The sequence below is a fragment of the Meleagris gallopavo genome, chromosome 2 (genome assembly GCF_905368555.1).
Source record: "Meleagris gallopavo chromosome 2, MGAL_WU_HG_1.1, whole genome shotgun sequence".
NCBI classification, from domain to species: domain Eukaryota; kingdom Metazoa; phylum Chordata; class Aves; order Galliformes; family Phasianidae; genus Meleagris; species Meleagris gallopavo.
This window is the reverse complement of record NC_139405.1, coordinates 59,326,237-59,345,980: the sequence shown is the minus strand read 5'-3', so window position 1 is coordinate 59,345,980 and position 19,744 is coordinate 59,326,237. Positions and strand designations below refer to the sequence as shown.

Below are 19,744 nucleotides of genomic sequence, written 5' to 3'. Positions count from 1 at the left end.
ATAAAGAGGGAACAGTCATACTAAGTCCAATTTTTGACCCTCCAGAGGTTATAGTTTTCAGCCAAGCAATGGCTTATCTGCCTACAGCAGCATACCTGAATTACCAACTTCTGTACTTGACAGCTTGTAGGAACGCTTGTGCTGGATCAAGCAGTCTTATAACACATGACTAGGGTAGTATAAGAACTTGTTAAGCACTCTCCCGAAAGTCTTCTGAAGAGAAGTGGTATTTTTCAATCTAATTGTTTCAACAGTTATTTCTTATGTGAGTTTTCCCAATCACTTTTGAATAGACACAAATTTTCATTAATCACAATATCCTGTGGCAAGCACACCTCATACACATCATTTGAATCAATAGTTTGTATATATATAATTTCTTATATGCAGATTATCTTTTCGTCTGGATTTTATCTATGTTCTTTATTACATGTTGCAGTATTCATTATAATCTTTAAATGTGTTACTAAGTACCTATTATATGTATATGTATGCAATTTGAACCCTGTTAATCACTGAACTATTTGTTTAGTCCTGTCCATGTGATTACATGAGGTTCATTAGTACTTATGTTCATCCTTACATTTAAGCAGCAGCACTTGCAACAAAGCTGCATCGCACGATGTGTACAATCACAGTGAAGCATGTATGCTTATGTGTGCTAAAAGATCCCTCCCACGATAGGTGACCTAAGACTAGAGCAGCTCTATTTATTAATCGAGAATGGAAGATTTTCTGGTGTCGGTGCCCATTGGAAGTTCTGGCCTGAGCCAAGGATCCCACCTGAGCTGAGCAGGGTGGGAGCTGAAAAATAAAACTGGGTAGGAGGGCAGTGATGGCAGAGTTCTTGCACAGAACAGACAGAAATGTCCTTTCAAGCAAAATGCAGAGCAGTAAAGCCTCAGAGCAAAATTTTTCATTACTAAATACTGTTTTCAGTGCAGCAGATTAGAAACTGGAGCTAACTCAAGAGTTGGAAGCAAGATCAGTTTTCCAGGAAAAACATGCCTTGAAAAATGCTTGGAATGCATGCTAGAGTTTGGGAGGCAGTGGTATGATTTTGCACTTTGATTCTAATTGTGCTCTGGCAGGCTTCAGTCTTTGACTTCCTGGGTTGGGGAGGTGGTTGGGAACAAATGCATTTCAATATGATTTTTTGCTTAGACTTCTTTGAAACAGCTTAGTCATGCAAAGGTAGCAGACAAGATACAGTATGCACAATGGCAGTGAGATAGTTATGCCTATGTATGTTTTGCAAACACTTCTGAAGTTGTGTAAGTTACTGTCATTCTTTAGTATGGTTTCTGATACCACCGTCCCACACTGAACTGAAGTAAAGCAAAGTAAAGATGATGGCAGACCTGTGTCTGAGATATTTGTCCATTAGCAGAGATGTTAGAAAGTGTGGTTACGTAGCTTTCCTGAATTGCAGCAAGTCACAAGGCGTATTTCATAGGTCTGGTAGAAAATTGCCTCCCATGCAAAGAATGGTGCACGCTCATCATCTTGGCCTGCATCTCAAGGTAGCTCTTTTGCTGTTCTCTCTAGGCAGCATCCTAGTATTTTCAAGATATCCCCAAAACAGGACCCTCTGCACCTTCCCTCCTTATATTTCCTTTGTTTCTTTCCTCTACACTCACACTCAGCATCACTTTCAGTTTCCCTTTACAAATACACCTTGACTTGTATTTTTCTCCCTACCTCTGAAGACACAAGGTACAGCTAGCAATGGGGGTACATGGAGGTGTGCAGAGGGACAAAACATTCTGTCTTGTTTCCTCAGTGCTCTGGCAGAAGGATGATGACACAGCCTGATCTGACGAGGTGTCAGGCTGCAGTCACTTTCACTTCTCCAGATATGGCATTCCCATGCATCCCGTATGTCATCCTGCCTAAGTCCTGGCTGAAAGGTCACAAAATATGCATACTGGAAGATATCTACAGACTTCCTTAAGCTTATGACCCAGTAACTGGGCTGAGAAGATGACCTGCATAGGGTGCTTACTGCAACCCTCATACCTGCTCTTAGGGAATCAGCCTCCTTCTACTGGTGAGTGTACTGCTCAGGTAAGTTCATTTTTATTTAGGCTTAAATATAAGTGGGAGTATTGCGAAGGGTGAGGACATCATGCTGATTTTGGAAAGGAGATGGGGTAGACATGCTGGCAGGGATGTGTATGTGCAAAAGGAGCCCATCAGAGCTGTGCATACCGGGCTGTCATTACCTACTGAATGTAAATACCAGGTGGGTGGGGATTTGAGAGGGGTAGGAAAGATGAATCATTGGCACACATGCCCACTTACAGCAGTTCTCAGTGCTAAACTTATAGTAGGTGAGCGGTAACACCAAATCTTCAGATATCTATGATATCAAATGATAGATGTACGTTTCCCATTAAAATGAAATATGATTCAAGCTTCAACTTGAGCTGTGTTTCAAAAGGTGAGTCGCTTTTGAAGCATTAATAGCTTTGGTTAAGTGTGTAAAACATTTAGCACCATCAAGTGGTTAAATGATGTACTGCTCGTTCGTTACAGTCTCGAGAGTAGCAAACAAGACAACTACTTAGTTGCATATTACAAAGGTTCCTAAAGAATCCTTGAATATGCTTCAATGAGGTTATTCAAAAATGTTCCTGAGGTTTTCCCTAGAAAACCACCTGATTTAAATGCTCGTGCTTTCAGCAAATCTAACTTGGATCAATCATTGTTTTAGCTGGAATATATTCGGTATCAGTATTCAGTATCAGTATTTTTCAGTCTAAAGTACAGAAGTAGAGTTTATTTGTACATGATCAACATAGAAATATTTGTTTGAAGATAAAAGTTAATGTAGAATTTTTTGGTGTCCTGCTCTTTGTGATGCCTTAAATATGAAGGTCTACAACATGGGAAAAGAACTAATAACCTGCATTGTCACTGGTCTCTCTCTTAACTATTCCCTGTTGGCCATATAATATTCTTGGATGGAGATAGCTACTGGTATTCCACTTCTAACAACCAACTGAACTGTGTTCAGTTTTGAGCCCTCACATGGAGGCCCTGCAGCATGTCCAGAGAAGGGCAATGAAGCTGGTGAGGGGTCTGGAGCACACGTCTCATGGGGAGCAGCTGAGGGAACTGGGATTGTTCAGTCTGGAGAAGAGGAGGCTCAGGGCAGATCTCATAACTCTCTACAGCTACCTGAAAGGAGGTTGTGTGTTTGTGGGTGGGCGTTGTTCTCTCAGGTAGCAGCGAAAGGACTAAAGGGACTTGCCTCAAGTAGAACCAGGGGGGATTCAGGTTGGGTATTAGGAAAAATTTCCTCTCCAAAAGAGTGGTGATGCATTTGAACAGGCTGCTCAGGGAGGTGATGGAGTCACTGTCACTGCAGGTGTTCGAGGAGCATGTAGAGGCACTGAAGAATATTGTTAGTGGGGATGGTTTGACTGTTGAACTATTGAATCTTAGACATCTTTTCCAAACTTTATAATTCTATAATTTTATGGTGAAAAATATCTGCAGAAGAGACAATTGTAGGCAGGTAAAATGAATAGAAATGGAATACAGAATTTGTAACAGCATAATTAATTTGATTCCAGAGAAATAAAAACAACAAAGTCCTTTGCTAGGCCAAACTCTGCAATCTGCTGAGATTTAAAATTATGCAGTAATCATGCATCATTTCAATTAATGCCAGCCTGGATGTGAATAGCACTTAATTTATGCATAACTTGATTAAAGAAATAATTGATCTACCTGTGGGGTAAAATGATCTATAATTATCCAGGTTTTTTGTTTCATAAATGTTTGTAATTTTGTCAGTGTGTGCTTACCAAATAAGAATAGAGGAAGAACTTATTGTGTTACAGAAAAAGGAAAAAAAATCTCATTAAAATAACATTTCTGTTTCTGAAAAAGTCCCCTTAATGAGAAGTAGACTTCAGATAAGAGCATACAACTGGAGAGGAAAGAACAGACAGACAGGCAGGCAGATCTCTGGAGATCTGCCAGTGAGGAACTAAAACTGCAGCAAACCAACCTGAGAAACAGTGAACAGAAAATCCCTGTGTTTCATCAAATGTACTTTTCCTGATATCACTGAATAACTCAAAGCATTTATTTGGGTTGACTTCTCATGCTTCTCTGAGCAGAAATATTTAGTGCAGAAAACATTCCTCCGTTTTGCAGTAGGTAAAAAAAAAAAGATGGAACTCAGCCTATCAGAAAAGAAAATTATTATTGTTACCATTAAAATTCTTTTCTTAAAATCTACTCTTTAGACACGTAAGCATAGTATTTACTGACAGATGCAGACTTAGTTCTCCACTTTTTGTTTGAAATTGGTGTTAAATAAGCCTGGAATTCTGCTTGTGGGAAGTGAAGAGCATACACAGCCTTCAGTAAACTTGGACAGTTAGGAAGTTCAACCCCTTGCTACATCATTAGCTTGTAATGTTTCTCATAGGTCTTCTGAACATGCCAAAAGGGGGATGAAACTTTGAAGGACCTCATGGGAGATCTTGACCAAATTTTAGGAAATCACATGCAAAAGAAGTCATTAGATCGCTAAAGCTTGCTCAGCATCAGAAAGGGAGAATGAGTCCACAGAGAGAAAGGTTGGTGATTATAGAGGTATGCAGAAGCAGGCAAAAAATTCTCTTTCAGTTTGCCAGTGTTAGATGCTAGCAAATGGCTAAGCAAGGCCAAAATATGTATAGGTGTCCCCTTATAAGGAAGAGAAGGGAGGGAAAGGAAAGGGAAGGGGAGGGGAAGGAACTGAGAGCACTGGGGACAAATACAAGGGAGAAGTACTGAGTTTTATGAAGTCTACAAAAAGTCCTTTGTATAATTCCCCTGTATAACCTCTGCCTCTCTGTAAGAGACTGTGACTCTCTCTGAGCCTTCTCTCTGAGCTGGCTGGGGCTATCTCTGCAACCCTCTGAGTTGGAGCAGGCTGCCCTGAAACGCAGATTGCTTCTGTTGTGTGCCTCAGAAAGCTTCTGCAGACATACTCTGAGTGATGAAGTGTTTCACAGAATCACAGAATCACAGAACTGTAGGGGTTGGAAGGGACCTCTAGAGATCATCGAGACCAACCCCCCTGCCAAAGCAGGTTCCCTACACCAGGTCGCACAGGTAGGCGTCCAGGCGAGACTTGAATATCTCCAGAGAAGGAGACTCCACAACCTCCCTGGGCAGCCTGTTCCAGTGCTCCGTCACCCTCACCGTGAAGAAGTTCTTACGCACATTCGTGCGAAACTTCCTATGCTGCAGCTGATGTCCGTTTCCCCTCGTCCTGTCTCCACGTACCACTGAAAAGAGACTGGCCTCACCACTATGGCCGCCAAACCTCAGATATTTCTAAACCTGGATCAGGTCCCCTCTCAGTCTTCTTTTCTCAAGGCTAAACAGACCCAGCTCACTTAGCCTTTCTTCATAGGGGAGATGCTCCAGGCCCTTCACCATCTTTGTGGCCCTCCGCTGGACTCTTTCCAAGGCCTTCATTTCAGGCCTTTGAGAGGAGTGTGCTCTGTAGATTGCACATCCTTCAGCTTCATCCTCATGTCATTGTGACTCTCCCTAAATGCAGAATTCACAACACCACAGACTATGCAGTCACTTTATTGCATGAGTAAAGCTGTGGCTTAACAAGAATTTGCTTAGACCCGGATAAACACTAAAGTACACAGACATATCAAAAATAAGGACATAGTCTGTCATTCATTTGTTTAAGTCATTCATTATTTTAAGTTTGGTGATCCAGATAATAAATAGGTGAGAATGTTTTCATGTTATTTTGGTCACTCCTCATCATGTGGCAGGATGCACTTCTACTGCAGCCTGTGAATGCAGGATATAAACTGCAGAAATGGACATTAAATCCAATAATACTGAAAGTATTAGATTTTTTAGACTTTCCAACATTATCAAGATCACTTCAAATAGAGAATTAAATGTTTCTCAAAAATAGCTTGTGTACCACCTTCCCAGTGCACACATACAAATGAATGCGGTCTAATCCCATGAAAGAAGTCCCAGCTTAACTCCACTTCTTAGCTACATCTGGAAAACAAATCATATCCTTGCAATTAGGATAGCTTCGTACCTTTTGGGCATAAAGATAACATTCTAAAAAGATACAAATAACTGTATGAGTTACACTGAATTAAAATGAAATTGCATTGAATCTGTGTCAGAGATCGGTTTTGACTCATTACAATTTTAATTATAATATAGATTCACCAAGTTGACTTTCTTAAAAAAACATCATTTTGCAGTATTTTCAAAGCAGCATGTTTATTGTATCACAAGGCTGACACATTACTAGGAATACTTCACAGATCCCCAAAAGATCCTGTGTCGTAATATGGCAGCTCTACATTGCCATCTCAGGTCCATTAAGACACCTAGAACGGTTTCTCCAGATATATGTTAGGCATGTTTATATTGTTTTCCTACAATTTTCCATTGTCAGGATTCAGCTCTGTGCTCTAATGGCTGCAGCTCATCTGAACCACCCATGAGGTCTGTGGTAGGATGCCATGAACACAGTTCTAGGAATGCAGGTTTTCTTTTGCACTCTAAACATGAGAGATGTCTTTTCATTTCAGCAATTAATGCATTTCATTTCGCACGTTATATGAATGAATGTTGAGTTCTTTACTGCAGTATTCATAGTATTTATACTTTTTTTGAAAGACCTGCAAACATCATGAATGGCAAATCACCTTGTAAGAAATAACGTCCCAATGCTGCAGCAACAACGTATCTCAGTGCAACACCTTGTAGGAATACATGATAATTTATTTTAAAGCATAGCTGATTTCACTCTGTCATGCTTGCATTATGCTCATCATGGAGACCAGGCCATGTGCATGCAGTTTGCTGAGCATTCAAATACTGAGGTTCTATGTCCAGACAGTCTGTCCAGGATTTCTTGCAAAGACGCCGTTGAGACAAGCAGCATCAATTTTGGAGTCCCTCCCTAGGCTTCCTGGGTTCTCCTTGAATGTATGCTGATTTTGGATGTCCTATTGCATCCATCAGGAAATGACTGGTTAATCTCTCTATCTTGTCTAACCTCGGTGAGTCACTGGGGTTTAGACATTGTTTCTATTTCAGGTGTCAGCCACACATGCCATTTTAATAGTCCTTCTCTTGGTGATATTTTGCTCTTACACATTCACATTTATTGCCTGTTCATATCAATATGAACATCTGTAATACAATTTTCCACAGCACTACAAGATTTCTGAGCTTCTGTATTGTAATGTATTGTAGGCACTTTGGTACCTGCTGGAAAAATTATCTTTCAAGACTCACAGGTTTTCCTTCTGAAAGTCTCCAAGTTTCTACTATGAACCTCAGTATTTCAACAATTATTTATGGTTAAATTCACACTTTCCTGGCCCAAATATACAAATCAAAATTATAATTAACTTACTTCTATGCAATCACTTCATCTATAAGTTCTAGTCTGATACAATCTTCATATTTTATTTTATTGAGTTCAGTTAAGCTTTCTGGTGTGTTTACATACTGGCTCAATATTCACTATTCAGCTCGCATTATCCTATTTTATCTCAGGCAAACTGGGATAAAGTTTGAGAAGGAGAAGAGACACTTTCCTTTGACAGGATAGTCAGAAATATGTGGAGTAATGGAAAAAAAAAAAGCATTTCTTTCATTTCTAAATAATGTTTGAATTGCTCTCCTGTGTTATTGACTGTGACAGTCAATAAGTTGCTATTGACTGTCATACTGTTTATTTACCAAAGATGACCTCAGTGGCTAATCAGAATTGCATTGGCCATAATAGAGATGTCGGTTGATGTCAGATAAAGATCTTGATCCAAGTTCTCTATGCAGCATTTATCATTGGAAGCAGCTGCTGATTTTCTCCTGCGATAGCAGCATAGTGTTCAGTGCTAAATAGCCAACATGATGTTCAGTTCCACAGACCCTTATTAGGATAAATTCAAATAAGTTCAAAAGAAAATTGAGTTATGGAAGAATCAGACAGTTTTTAACTCTTACTAATAAAAGAAACATACTTTTATGTACATTGTTATACCATGGATTATACTTTATACAATGCTGAGTACTGAAACAACTTGAGAAAGCACACAAGGTTTGTGCCTTTGTCTTACATTCCTTTAGTAGCAGCTGGTGAAAATACATTCCATAGGAAGAAAAAAATAAACTATTCAAATACCTTATCAACAGACCACTGAAATAACTGTGGAAGTAGTTTCAGTGCAACAGCCATGAAAATCTGCTGATAAAAGTGTGAGAATGTAGGCTTTCAAAGATAGAGCCAGTCACTACAGAACAATGTCTTCAGGCCTTCGTATTGGTTAGAAGAGGCCTGGCATGACATTCAGTTCCAGGTATTGTAGTTCATATGAAGGTAAAATAAATATATATTTAGAATTCATTCCATACAACTTTGCATTTCCATAGCACTTCCCATGCAGCCTGGAAGAAAGTTTAAGAAGTCTGCTAGTCATATAAGAAAGATCTATGTTGCAGAATTGTGGCTTCTTAATAGAATCTTCTGAAAAGGATCATATTGATGGACTTGGGTTTGGGTTTTTAAATGCAGAAGTTGATGGCTTTCCTGAGCTCAAATATTGTCATGGAAGGATGTCTTGTTATTTGAAATGGCACAAGTACAGGAATTCGTTCATCTGAAAACCTCTGATATGCATCTGTAAGTGGTAAACTCCAGCCTGAGGACATGTCAAATCACAGAGGCTTATCTTGAGAAAATAATTCATGTTTTACAATAATTCAAATTTGAAACCAGCAGCATGTATATATTAGGGAAAAATGTTAGATATCTGGAGAAATTAAGGCTGTCTTTGGCTTTTATTTTCTAAATTGTTTGAAAAGCAAAGCTGGGAAGTAAGTAATGCTGACACTTTTCAATGCTCTATGTTATTTTAATGTGAAGAACTTATTTTTCACCTCTTTAACCTCACTGCATGATCATTTTCTTTTGGATTTCTTGCTCTTGACCTAAAATATTACCTGTTAGAATAGCTCTACAAAAAAATGTCCAGTACTTCCTTTGCCTGCCTTTACTTCCTTCTTTTGTTACTTCTAGTATTACAGGCCCCAAGAAGCTACCTGCCCTCAGTTTGTCCTGGAAGGCACTCAGTAGTATCAGAGCACAAATCAGATACAGTGTCTGACTGGCAAATACATGGCAATGCAGCATTGCTAACACAAGTGTTCTGGCCCCTTACACAAGCAAAACTGACGTGGACTGATAACTATGCTGGTGTGTGCAAAACCTTGAGTAAATCTGCACTGCTGGTGATGTGACATCATGTTTATATTGCATTACTGCGAAGAACTTACCGTGAATGGTAGGATAAGGAGCTATGTAATGAAAAAGCTTCATCTTTACCTAAATTGCTAAATACAAGGGCTGCTCTAAAAGTAATGCTTCCTATTTTATCATGTTGGGCTACAATGTCAGAGGCAAATGGTGGTGGTATGGCAGTAGAGGCTGAACAGTCCCACCAATATTCTGTTACATTTTGTTGCTGTGTGACGCATGGCAGCAGAGGGGCAGTCTGACAAAATCTGACAGGGAAGTGCATATGAAGCAATAGTGCGTCACTGAATTCCTCCATGGGGAAAAAATGGCACCCACTGACATTCATTGACACTTGCTGAATGTTGATGGAGTCAGAAGAGTGGATGTGAGCACAGTAAGGTGGTGCATGGTGCATTTCAGCAGCGACAACAGTGACGTGAAATACAAGCCACATTCTGGACAGCCATGCAGATTTTGAAGAGCAGGGCATGCAGGATCTTGTTCATGACTGGCAAAAATGCATAGTAGTGGCTGTTGAAAATAGTGTTTTGTAACTGAGAATTGGGAATCAAGCAGTGTTAACTACGCTCTTTGTATCTGTTGTAGTTTCCACAGAAATAAATAGGAGGCATTACTTTTGGAGAGACCCACACGTGTATGACAGCTCCGACAGCATCAGTACTCCTTCGGATACTCGTGCCATAGGAGAAAACCGCAAACTAATCGAGTGACTGCCCACTGCCCACACAACCGCGGCGGGCGGACTCGGCTGCCCGGCTTCGAACTCGAGACAAAGGGGGAGCTGGGTCGTGCTCCTCAAGCGAGGTCGTCCCGGGTTCCCGGCGCCGAGGCAGGGCCGGGCCGGCAGGGGGCGCAGCTCTCCGCCGGGCTGGATGGTAGCGGGGGCGGAGGCAGCCGCGGGCCGGCTTCTGTCAGCGCCGTCAGAGCCGCCGCTCCGGTCGAAGTGACGGCGGTGCTGCCGACCCGTCCGGGGTCATGGAGCCGCAGGCGCGAGGTGAGTCCGGTCGGGACGGGGCCCGCTGGTGCGCGCCGGAGCCGGGAGTGAGAACCGCGGCGCGGGGAGCGGAGCGCGCTGCCAGGCGGCGGCCGGAGCTGCGGATACGTGCGGGAGTGTCCCGCTGCCGGCACCGGAGCGAGGGGTGCGGAGAGGGCTGCTGTGTCTCGGCCCCGTGGGCTGCTGCTGGCGCTCCTTGCCGTGCCGAGCGGCTGCGGTGGAGGCTTCTGTTTTTTTCTCTTTGGGCTTCTTCAACGTTAAGTAGTCAGGGTAGTGTGATGGCAACTTCAGTCTCAGTGCGGGTGTTTTTTTGTTTAGTTGTTGTTTTGTGTTGCTTTCTGAAGCGTGACTTCGTCGTGCACATCCGTAAGCTGGCAGGTAGTACGGGTATTTCCATGAGGTGGGGTGTTTAGAAACCTGTCACCTGTGAAATAAACAGGGAGAAGTAATAGGGGAGGAGATGTTTGTTTATTGCAACTGTGACAAAACAGCCTTCCAGTCTGGGTAATGACTGCATTAAATAAATACCAATAAAGGAGGCAAATGCTTGTTACAAGTGCTGCTGTATATAAAGGTAAACAGGTGTCAGTGATGCTCAGAAAGGAGAAAGCCTTTCTGGCAAAGCGTGCTGTGTGTCCTGCCTTCCTGGCTCCATGGCCCATCACAGCTGGCAAAACAAATCCATTCGTTGCTCAGTTCCAGGCGTTTTTAAAAGTCAGTGTTAAGACTGTAGCATACAGCTGGTTATTTAAACTGATTTCCCAACCATGTCTATATAGACACATGAGTGGTAGTTCCATTCTTTAACCAGGAGCTTTGTATGACAAAGGATTGTTTCTTGTTTTGTAGAACTGATTGAAAGCAGTATCCAGCTCTAGTTAGCCATGGGGTCTGTGTTCATTTGAATTTCCTTCCCCTGTAAGGAGTGAGCACGTGTAAGTCCTTAGTAAGTAAGGTGGACACAGAAGTCCTTAGTGCATGTTAAGAATTGAAGCCAATTGGTGTGTTTTCTTAATGTGTTTTGGTCAGCAGCCCTGTTACTGCCACAGGAAGGCCTTTTTCTTTAATAGTTTCATTGGAATGAGTTACTTTTGGTTAGTGAGGGAATGTAACAGCATTTTGTATTGCTTGGGTTTATCTAATTAGGGCTTCTTTGCTTCCAAGGTAGAATATTTTTTTCAGGATTTTTTTTTTTTTTTTTTTAAGTCTTTAAGTTAGTTGACAGAAAGCCCTGAAAAGTCATTTGTAGACATGTATTTGTCTATACGCTCAGTTCTTAAGTCACTTTTCCTTATAGGCTCAATTCAGTGCATGCTACAGCAGCTATGGAGCCTTTTTAGTGCAAAGAATTTAACCTGTAGGTCTCTAATATAGTTGGATTCAGTGACGTGCATCTAAGCACTGGACAGAAATGTGAGCTTCTCAATTCCACTGTGCCATTTGCAGTGCACAATGATAGAAGGTTAGTAACAAAACAGTAGCAATTTGCTTTGGAAAGAAAAAAAACCCACTGAACTCAAGTATCTGCTTAAACAGCGGGAGAAACACGCATACATTTTAATGAGTTTATGAATTACTTCTAAGGAACCCACAAAGAAATGAATCCTGAATAGTTTGTTCCAGCATGCTCTGCTGGGGCATTGCATTCCAGTTGAGAAGACAAAGTAAAGCTATAAATTTGAAAGCACTGTTGAATTGCTCATATTTAACACTTTGAAGATTTTCTTCAAAAGGACTTTTCTACATAATTGTGTTTGTGCCATTTTATATTGCCCTGAAGGGAGGACTAAGTAGATGAATTCCACATTCCAGAAATACACTCAAGCAAATACAAAAAGTGGATTTTTTTCTCAGAAAACGACAAAAATTCTTTTTTATGAGGCTGATTCATGCTGATGCATAAAAATGCTGACAATCTTATTCCAGCTGTGGGAGGAGAGGAAAGTATTATTGCATGTTAGTGTACCAAGGAACTGCACAGCGGCCACTGCTGACTTCAGGAGTTTGTGTGTTGTGAAGCACAGTCTGTCCATGGCCCAGAGACTGTGGGAGTGAAGTGTTCTGATATCTACCTGAAAGCAGGGGAGAGATTTCATGGACTGAAACAGAATTACTATTATACTTAAGTGTATCAAATACATCCTGCCCCAATGTGGTGCCAGCTAGCTAAGAGAGGCTGTCAGGTGGAGAATAATATTAACTATTGTTAAGAATCTTTTCTAAAGAAATAACCATATATACTACATAAACAAATTCATAAAGGACGTTCTACATAAGTGGTAACTTTAAGGATCTAGCTGCTATTGTCTTTTTCCTCTGAATGATCCTTAGAGCAAGGCTGTGCTTACACAAGGTGCTAAGAAACTGTTAATATAGCTTATTTGTTTGTCGTCTTCTGGCTATCAGTCGTTTCTACAGTGGAAGCTTCGGTAGTCTGAAGAACAGTGCTTCTGTCAGAGAGACAGGAAGGTTGGAACTGTGTGCTTGTTTCTCTTATGCGTGTTCTGCTCCAGGACCAGACTAGCTGGCTACACCTATAATACTGCTTCATTGTTTAAAACTGTAAGTGTCCTCAAATTATGACAATGCCATGGATCTTTTCTTCCATCTGTTATCAGGGAATGCCAATCCACTCAAAGCTTTGCTCGGAATACATTTCTGTCCTTTAGCAATAGTTATCCTTTTTTTTTTTTTTTTTTTTTTTTTTTTCATGCATCCAGCAGTAGTCATAACTCCTCCTTCCCCTGTTACACTGATAGAATCATAGAATCGTAAGGTTGGAAACGACCTGCAAGATCATCTAGTCCAATCGTCCTCCCATTATCACTGCTACCACAAGCACTAAACCATATCTCATAGCCCCTCATCAAGACACCTCTTGAACACTGCCAGGGATGGACTCCATCACCTCCCTGGGTAGGCCATTCCAGTGCCTTACCACTTTCTGAGAGAAAAAGTTCTTCCTTATGTCTAACCTAAACTTCCTCTGGTACAACTTGCAGCCATTTCCTTGGGTCCTGTTTGTTGCCTGGGAGAAGAGGCCAAACCCCTCCTCATCACAACCTCCCTTCAGGAAGTTGTAGAGTGCAGTGAGGTCTCCCCTGAGCCTCCTCTTCTCCAGACTGAACAATCCCAGCTCCCTCAGCCGCTCCTCATAAGACTTGTGCTCCAGACCCCTCACCAGTTTTGTTGCCTTTCTCTGGACATGTTCCAGGGCCTCAATGTCTTTCTTGCAGTGAGGGGCCCAAAACTGAACACAGGCATAATCATAGAATCATAGAATCATTTAGGTTGGAAGAGACCAGTACAGTCATCTAGTCCAATCATCAGCCCATCACCACTTTGTCCGCTAACCACCTCCCTCAGTGCCACATCTACATGTTCCTTGAACACCTTCAGGGACAGTGACTCCACCACCTCCCTAGCAGCCTATGCCAGTGCCTGACCTCTTCTTCAGAAATGAAATCTTTCCTAATAACCGATCTGAACTTCCCCTGGTGCAACATAAAGCCATTACCTTTTGTCCTGTTGCTGCTATCTGAGAAAAGAGGCAGACTCCTTCCTCACTAGAGCCTCCTTTCAGGTCATCGTAGAGAGCTGTAAGGCTCTGAGCCTTCTCTTCTCTAAACTAAATGCTTGTCTGCAGAGGAATACAGTACCTGTGAAGTGCTGTGGTGAGAGCTGTAGTTAGTTCATAAGTTGCCCATCCTCAATGAGGCCTGTGTCTCTAGAAAGAGTCTTGCTACAGAAAGGTGGGTGAGAAGTGCATGGAGAGGTTGCTTTGCTGCAGCATCAGTGCTGTGGCCATCTCACCAAAGACATTTTGGGAGGGCAGCATCTTCCCTAAATGCTTAGGTTAGTAGCTTAACCAAGGAGCACTGGCTATTCTGTTCTATGTTAGCCTTTCCTCAGGGTGCTGAATGAGATGTCTGGCCTGGGGTTGCATAACTGGGGCTGCAGTTTTTTTCATGAGCAGAAAATCCATGTACTCAGTTAAGTCTGTCTGCTTATAGGTTTGTCAGTATTGATACACATGCAGCAAGGGGAATTCCGGTTTTCTTGCCCAGCAGCAGCTGCTGGTTGCTTCCACTGTGAAGAATGCATTAATGTTCTCCACCTGCCTTTACAAGAGAGGTGATTATGTGTATGTGCTTCAGAGGCTCTGATTCTATTAGCCAGGAGTTTGCGCTGTCTCCTTCTTGCCCCCTGGAGCTCTTCATGTCTCAGCTTTGGAAAGCAGGAGAGAGGCCTTCTCTAAAGTGTCAGGAGGAACTGGGGTAATTGGACCAGCCAGCAGTAACTGTGCATCTGACTGCATGCTGGAAGTCTCAGCTGCTGTATTAATAAGATGATATGAAGATGAGGTCAAGTGAAAAAGATGGGGTTTTAATTTATAATAGGATTCCTAAATATTTAACAAGAGTGCCCGGAGCTTGAGATAATTGCTCTTTTATCATTCATCCTGTTTTATACCAAATGGAGGGGAATGCATGGAATGAGCTGTTGGTAATATCAGATTTTAAGCAAATAAACTTCTGAAATCAAATGTATTGCTTCTCTTTTACCCTTTTGAACCTGTACTGCTTGCAGCTTAATGACACTTGTCACAAGCAGAAATTCAGTTTGCTGAAGCTGTAAAAAGTTGAGTGATTTCATGCTAAATAAGATCTGAGAGCAGAATAATGGTGAGGTTTGGAAAAGAGAAAAGTAAACCTCCTCTAAAATCCAGGGCCAACATATGATGCTTTGTAGCCTTGATATTTTTACAATGCCCCCATCCCTAGAGGTGTAAAAGGCCAGGTTGGATGGGGCCTTGGGCACCTGATCTAGTGAGTGGCAACCCTGCCCGAGGCAGCAGGCTGGCACTGGATGATCTTTAAGGTCCCTTCCAAGCCAAGCCATTCTGTGATTCTATGATGGATGATAAAATGCAGGACAAACACACCAAACAACAACAACAACAGCAACAAAAACAAACAAAAAAAACCTCAGCATATCAGACCCCAAAATCTTGCTCACTTTTTTCTCCTTTATCTTCTTATTTTTACTCCGCTGTTGATATGAATCCTACTGTGAGGCAACTCAAGTACAGATTGAGTCTGCTCCTCACTAGTGTTCTCAGATGCATTAGTGGAAGGATTAATCTGTTCATATTGTTCTGATGCATCTTTCTGTCTTGTTTAGTACAGTACAGCAATGTGTGGAGGTTTTGAGCAGTTTTGCTAAGGCCACGTGTTGCTTAAAGCTCAAGAATGTGGCAAAAAGTGTGTCAGAAGACTACAAAGTGGTTGAAAAGTGTTCTCTATACCCATATTTAGAAGTATAGGTGAGGCTTAGAAGCTTGTTTTAGAGTAGTTTAGCAGGGGACTGAAAATTATGGGCTGTAATACCAGCGTCACACACACCGTCACCAAAACCTTGGATGCATCATTTTGTTCAATTCCCTAGGACAGAGGTCATGCTGCCTAGACACCTTTGTGATCCATGGATCGATATCATAATATCTAAGTAGGCTATTCTGATGTTTCTGCATCAGTGGTGTGGTTAAGTACTGCAGGTCGATAACTGCAAAAGAGAGTTATTAGCAAGTGCTTGTTTTACACCTTAGCACTCATCCTCCTTTCTTTCTCCTGCCATCTCTCATCTCCTTTCTCTTGGCTTGTAAGAAGTCATTCACTGGCAGTGAGGATCTTTCTGCAAATGTTCTTGTCTGAAAGTGCAGAACAAAGGCAAAAAGCTGGATGTGTGTGAAGTGATAGTGAGGTGTGAAGTGTGAGTGCCGCAAGTACAATGATTATCATGATGATAAAGATCTCACACTGAGTCTCCCATTCTACCTGTTCTATTAGGAATGTCTTTCCTTGAAGCTGGTCACTGAAATACAAATTCTTTACAACACCCAAATAGGAGTAACATTGCAGCAAAGTTTGTAAAAACAGATTTACAGAAATAAGGAAAATGCATGTTTATATGTGTATGGCCTGTGGTCAGATATAATAGCTTCTTTCATTTAGTCTGTTATCCATATAATTGTTTCTCAGGGATCCAGTTCCTATGTAGTATTTACATCTTCATGCTCCTTGTCACTGAAGAAGAATCCAGATACTCAGGTAGTGGGTGTAAAAATGAGAAGTAGCTCTAATGCCTTGTAACCCCTCCAGAAAAGGGGAGGTAATGCTATGCCTTGAACATTTGATTTCTCCAGTGGAGGAGAGCTGCCGGAAAGAATGCTGGCTTCTCATTGCTGTTGTGGATTTTGCTGTTTCTGGCATTTGGTATTTATAAAGTTGCCCTGCCATCACCACTGATTTACCTTAGCATGCAGTTATCCTTGCTGTCAACCAAGAGCCTAGTGAGAAAAGTGCTTTAAAGCAATGGCAGCATTTAAGATGCGTAGCAAAAACAGTCGGTCACTTCTCAGCTTTTGTTCTAGAAGCAAAAACTTTCCTAGAAGCAAAACTGTTAGAAGAGTTTTGCAAATTAACAGAATCTAAAGTGATTTTTAACAAGAAAAATCCTCAAAATGTAAATATACAATCTAGCATTTAGTATTATACAAGAACCAGGGGCTCTAGTGATACTCAAAGAGAGATACAAAATTAAACTTAAAAAATATTTCTGCAAACATGAAGTATCTATTATTGATACAGTGTTGATTTTCCCATTAAAAAGTGTTTGTAGCTCAGTCTTACATTTTCAGGTGCTTTCTTCCTGAAAGCTCTACTTTTGTTTGCCAGTAAGTGAAATTGTTTGCTTCACCCGACCCCAAGGGACCAGATCCTGCTGGAACCAATTTCTTCATCTTCTAAGAGCCATCCTTTCTGAGTTCTCTTTCTACCTGTATGGTCTGATTTCTGAGATTTGCTTTAACTTGTGAAACACCATCCCTCTTTGGCCATCCAAACACAGAAACTGTCTCTCTTTAGTACCTGTGCCCTGCTTTAATGTTGCATGTTAGAGTTGCCAGACTAATTTATAAATTGCAAATAAAGTATGAAAAAGTTTATAGAAGCTACATATCGCTTGTATGGATTTAAAAGGCTGTATGACTTGTGTCCTCTGAATTTTTATAAATGGTGGCTGAAGGGAGTTGATGTTGCATGTTTGCTCCTCCAGTGAAAATTTAGGTTAGTATGTATTCAGCTGTTTGCTCTGTTTCCTCACCAGGTGAATATCTTGTCATTTGGGCGAGACTAAGGTGGTACATGTGTCTGGCTGCAAAAAGGTTCTCATTACCATCTTAAAGATTTAAAATACTTCACAAAATTTCCCTGGGATGGTTGCTTTGGTCGGATTTGGTAATAAATTTTGCTGATGAAAGTGCTAATCTAATTCTTCTTTCTATGTTTAACACTTTAATTGAAAGCCCCACTGAGTAGATCTCACATCAGTCACTTTAGGGAAAGCAAACAGATTTCTAGAGAATGAGTATTCTAAGTGATTTTTTTTTTTTTTTTTTTTTTTTACTGGCTTGGTACATACTAAATTTTCATTTAGAAGTGATCAGAAATTGTGTTTAAATACAGCTCTCAGATTTTCCTTACAGACAAATGTAATCTATGTACATTAGCAGAGTTAGAGTGGCAACTGTGGCAGGAACAGAAGATTATCTCTAAGTATTTTAAAAGGCAGATGGCAGCTATTAACTTATTATTGTGGGAGGAAGGAATCAAAGTCACAATCAGGGAGAATGATGTTTGCTGTAACGATGGTGTAATTAAACCATCTAACTATTATGTGCATATGAGTATAGTGGATAACCAATGAAGCCTTGTGATCTTCCAAGAGTACATCCTTCAGTCATGTTATGTGTCAGATTGAGCAGAAGCATCGATAAAAGGGAGGAAAAAATAAGATGATGATGATGGAGAAGGATAAATTACTTGAATAGCCCCATTAAAAAAAAAAAAAAGTTATTTCTATAAACTGAATTACAGTGTGGTTTAGAAGGTAAATCTTTGCAGAGTTAAATAACAGACTCCAGGAGACTGGAAGTCAGATGCTAAGGGGAGAAAAAAATATATTTCTTATCCCTGTGATTTTAAATTACTTCAAAAACAGAGAAGTACAGATAAAGAGCAATATAAAGGGAGTCTATGTTAAGCACAAGGAGTGAAAGAGAGTATTTAGTGGTAATAACCTGTACCCCTTTCAGAGAGTTTCAAAGATGGGAGCTAGATTTAGACACAGATACTGAATTATAAAGTTGTTCAGTTCTGTGCCCTTGTCAGCACAGAAATATGGAGCATGAATGCAACCTGAAAGGGGCAGTGGTATTCTTGTTATAGCAAAGTGCTGCAAATGGGAATTGGACTGGGGAAAGGTAAGCAAGCGAGGACATGATTTTAACAACTGAGTAGAGATTGAAAGCATTAATGGAAGTTATTAGCAGAGTTACAAGCACTGGAATGCTGGTTTATTGTGGAAAATTTCATAGTGTTATGTCCATCCTGTAACAACATACTCAGAAGAGAAAATATACTGAAATATACATGAAGTAGTAGAAGAGGGCAGGAAAAACAAACAAACAAAAAAAAAAAAACCTGTACTTTTGTTTAGACCTTAAGGTACGGGAGGTACTAGGGACAATAGCAGCTGGGCTGATCTGTGTGAACTGTGGTAGATGTTTTGTGATGCTGTTACAACTCAGTGTACTCTAATGCAATCCTGATGGGGAAGAAATTTTGTTTACTCACCTATCCCCCTTCCTTCTCTCATCAGTGTAGTTGCTGTTACTGCTACTCAGAGCAGCTCCCAGAGAAGCTGACCCTCTTTGATTGAGAAATTATGTTCCCTGTTGATCTTCAAAGAGGAAAAACATTATTTGCCTATGATGGTGGCCATTTTGGCTGATACTTGAGGATAAGGACCTCAAAGACTGAGTCTGTGGCTGGAAGTGCCAAGCTCTGTAATCTGTTCTGGTAAGAAGTCACTTATCCTGGAGCACAGTTGTTTGTGTAACTACCTTCAGAGGCAAGACTCCTGTCCTCAAACTCTACCCAACAGAAAGCTGGGAACTTTGAGAACTTTGTCACAAGTGCCCAGGGCCTCAAACAGGTTCACAAAGCAAACACATTTCTTTGTAATTGCATACTCCAAAACACCGAGTGGGCAAAACCAAGAAATTATTGATGCCAAAAACTGTGAAAGCCTCAGCATGCAGATTAACACTGAGAGCAGATTAATAAATACCTTGTTTCACAGTTCAAGATGCTAGCTAAAAAACTGAAGGAATAAAATATGGAATTTTGAGTTGAACAATTAATAATAGTATAATAATATGATTAAATAACATTGAAAAAATGACCTCTATATTTATTGGTTTTAAATGAGAATGCAATTGTATTTCAGATGGACATCCATGAATAGATTAAGTTCATTGTAGGGAAGTCTGGTAGAGGTCCATGCTATCAGAAAAC

At 40.8% G+C, this 19,744-nt stretch overlaps 1 protein-coding gene across 3 annotated transcripts in view; it reads left to right on the top strand.

The window, feature by feature from the left end:
• The first annotated feature begins 10,183 nt into the window (after positions 1-10,183).
• Positions 10,184-19,744, top strand: part of TPD52L1 (TPD52 like 1) — a 51,286-nt gene continuing 41,725 nt past the window's right edge. For all 3 annotated transcript variants that reach the window (XM_085217375.1, XM_085217377.1, XM_085217376.1), the window contains exon 1: positions 10,184-10,325. In XM_085217375.1, the coding sequence (XP_085073501.1) occupies positions 10,307-10,325 (19 nt within the window). In that variant the 5' untranslated portion in view covers positions 10,184-10,306. The remainder of the gene's footprint in view (positions 10,326-19,744) is intronic.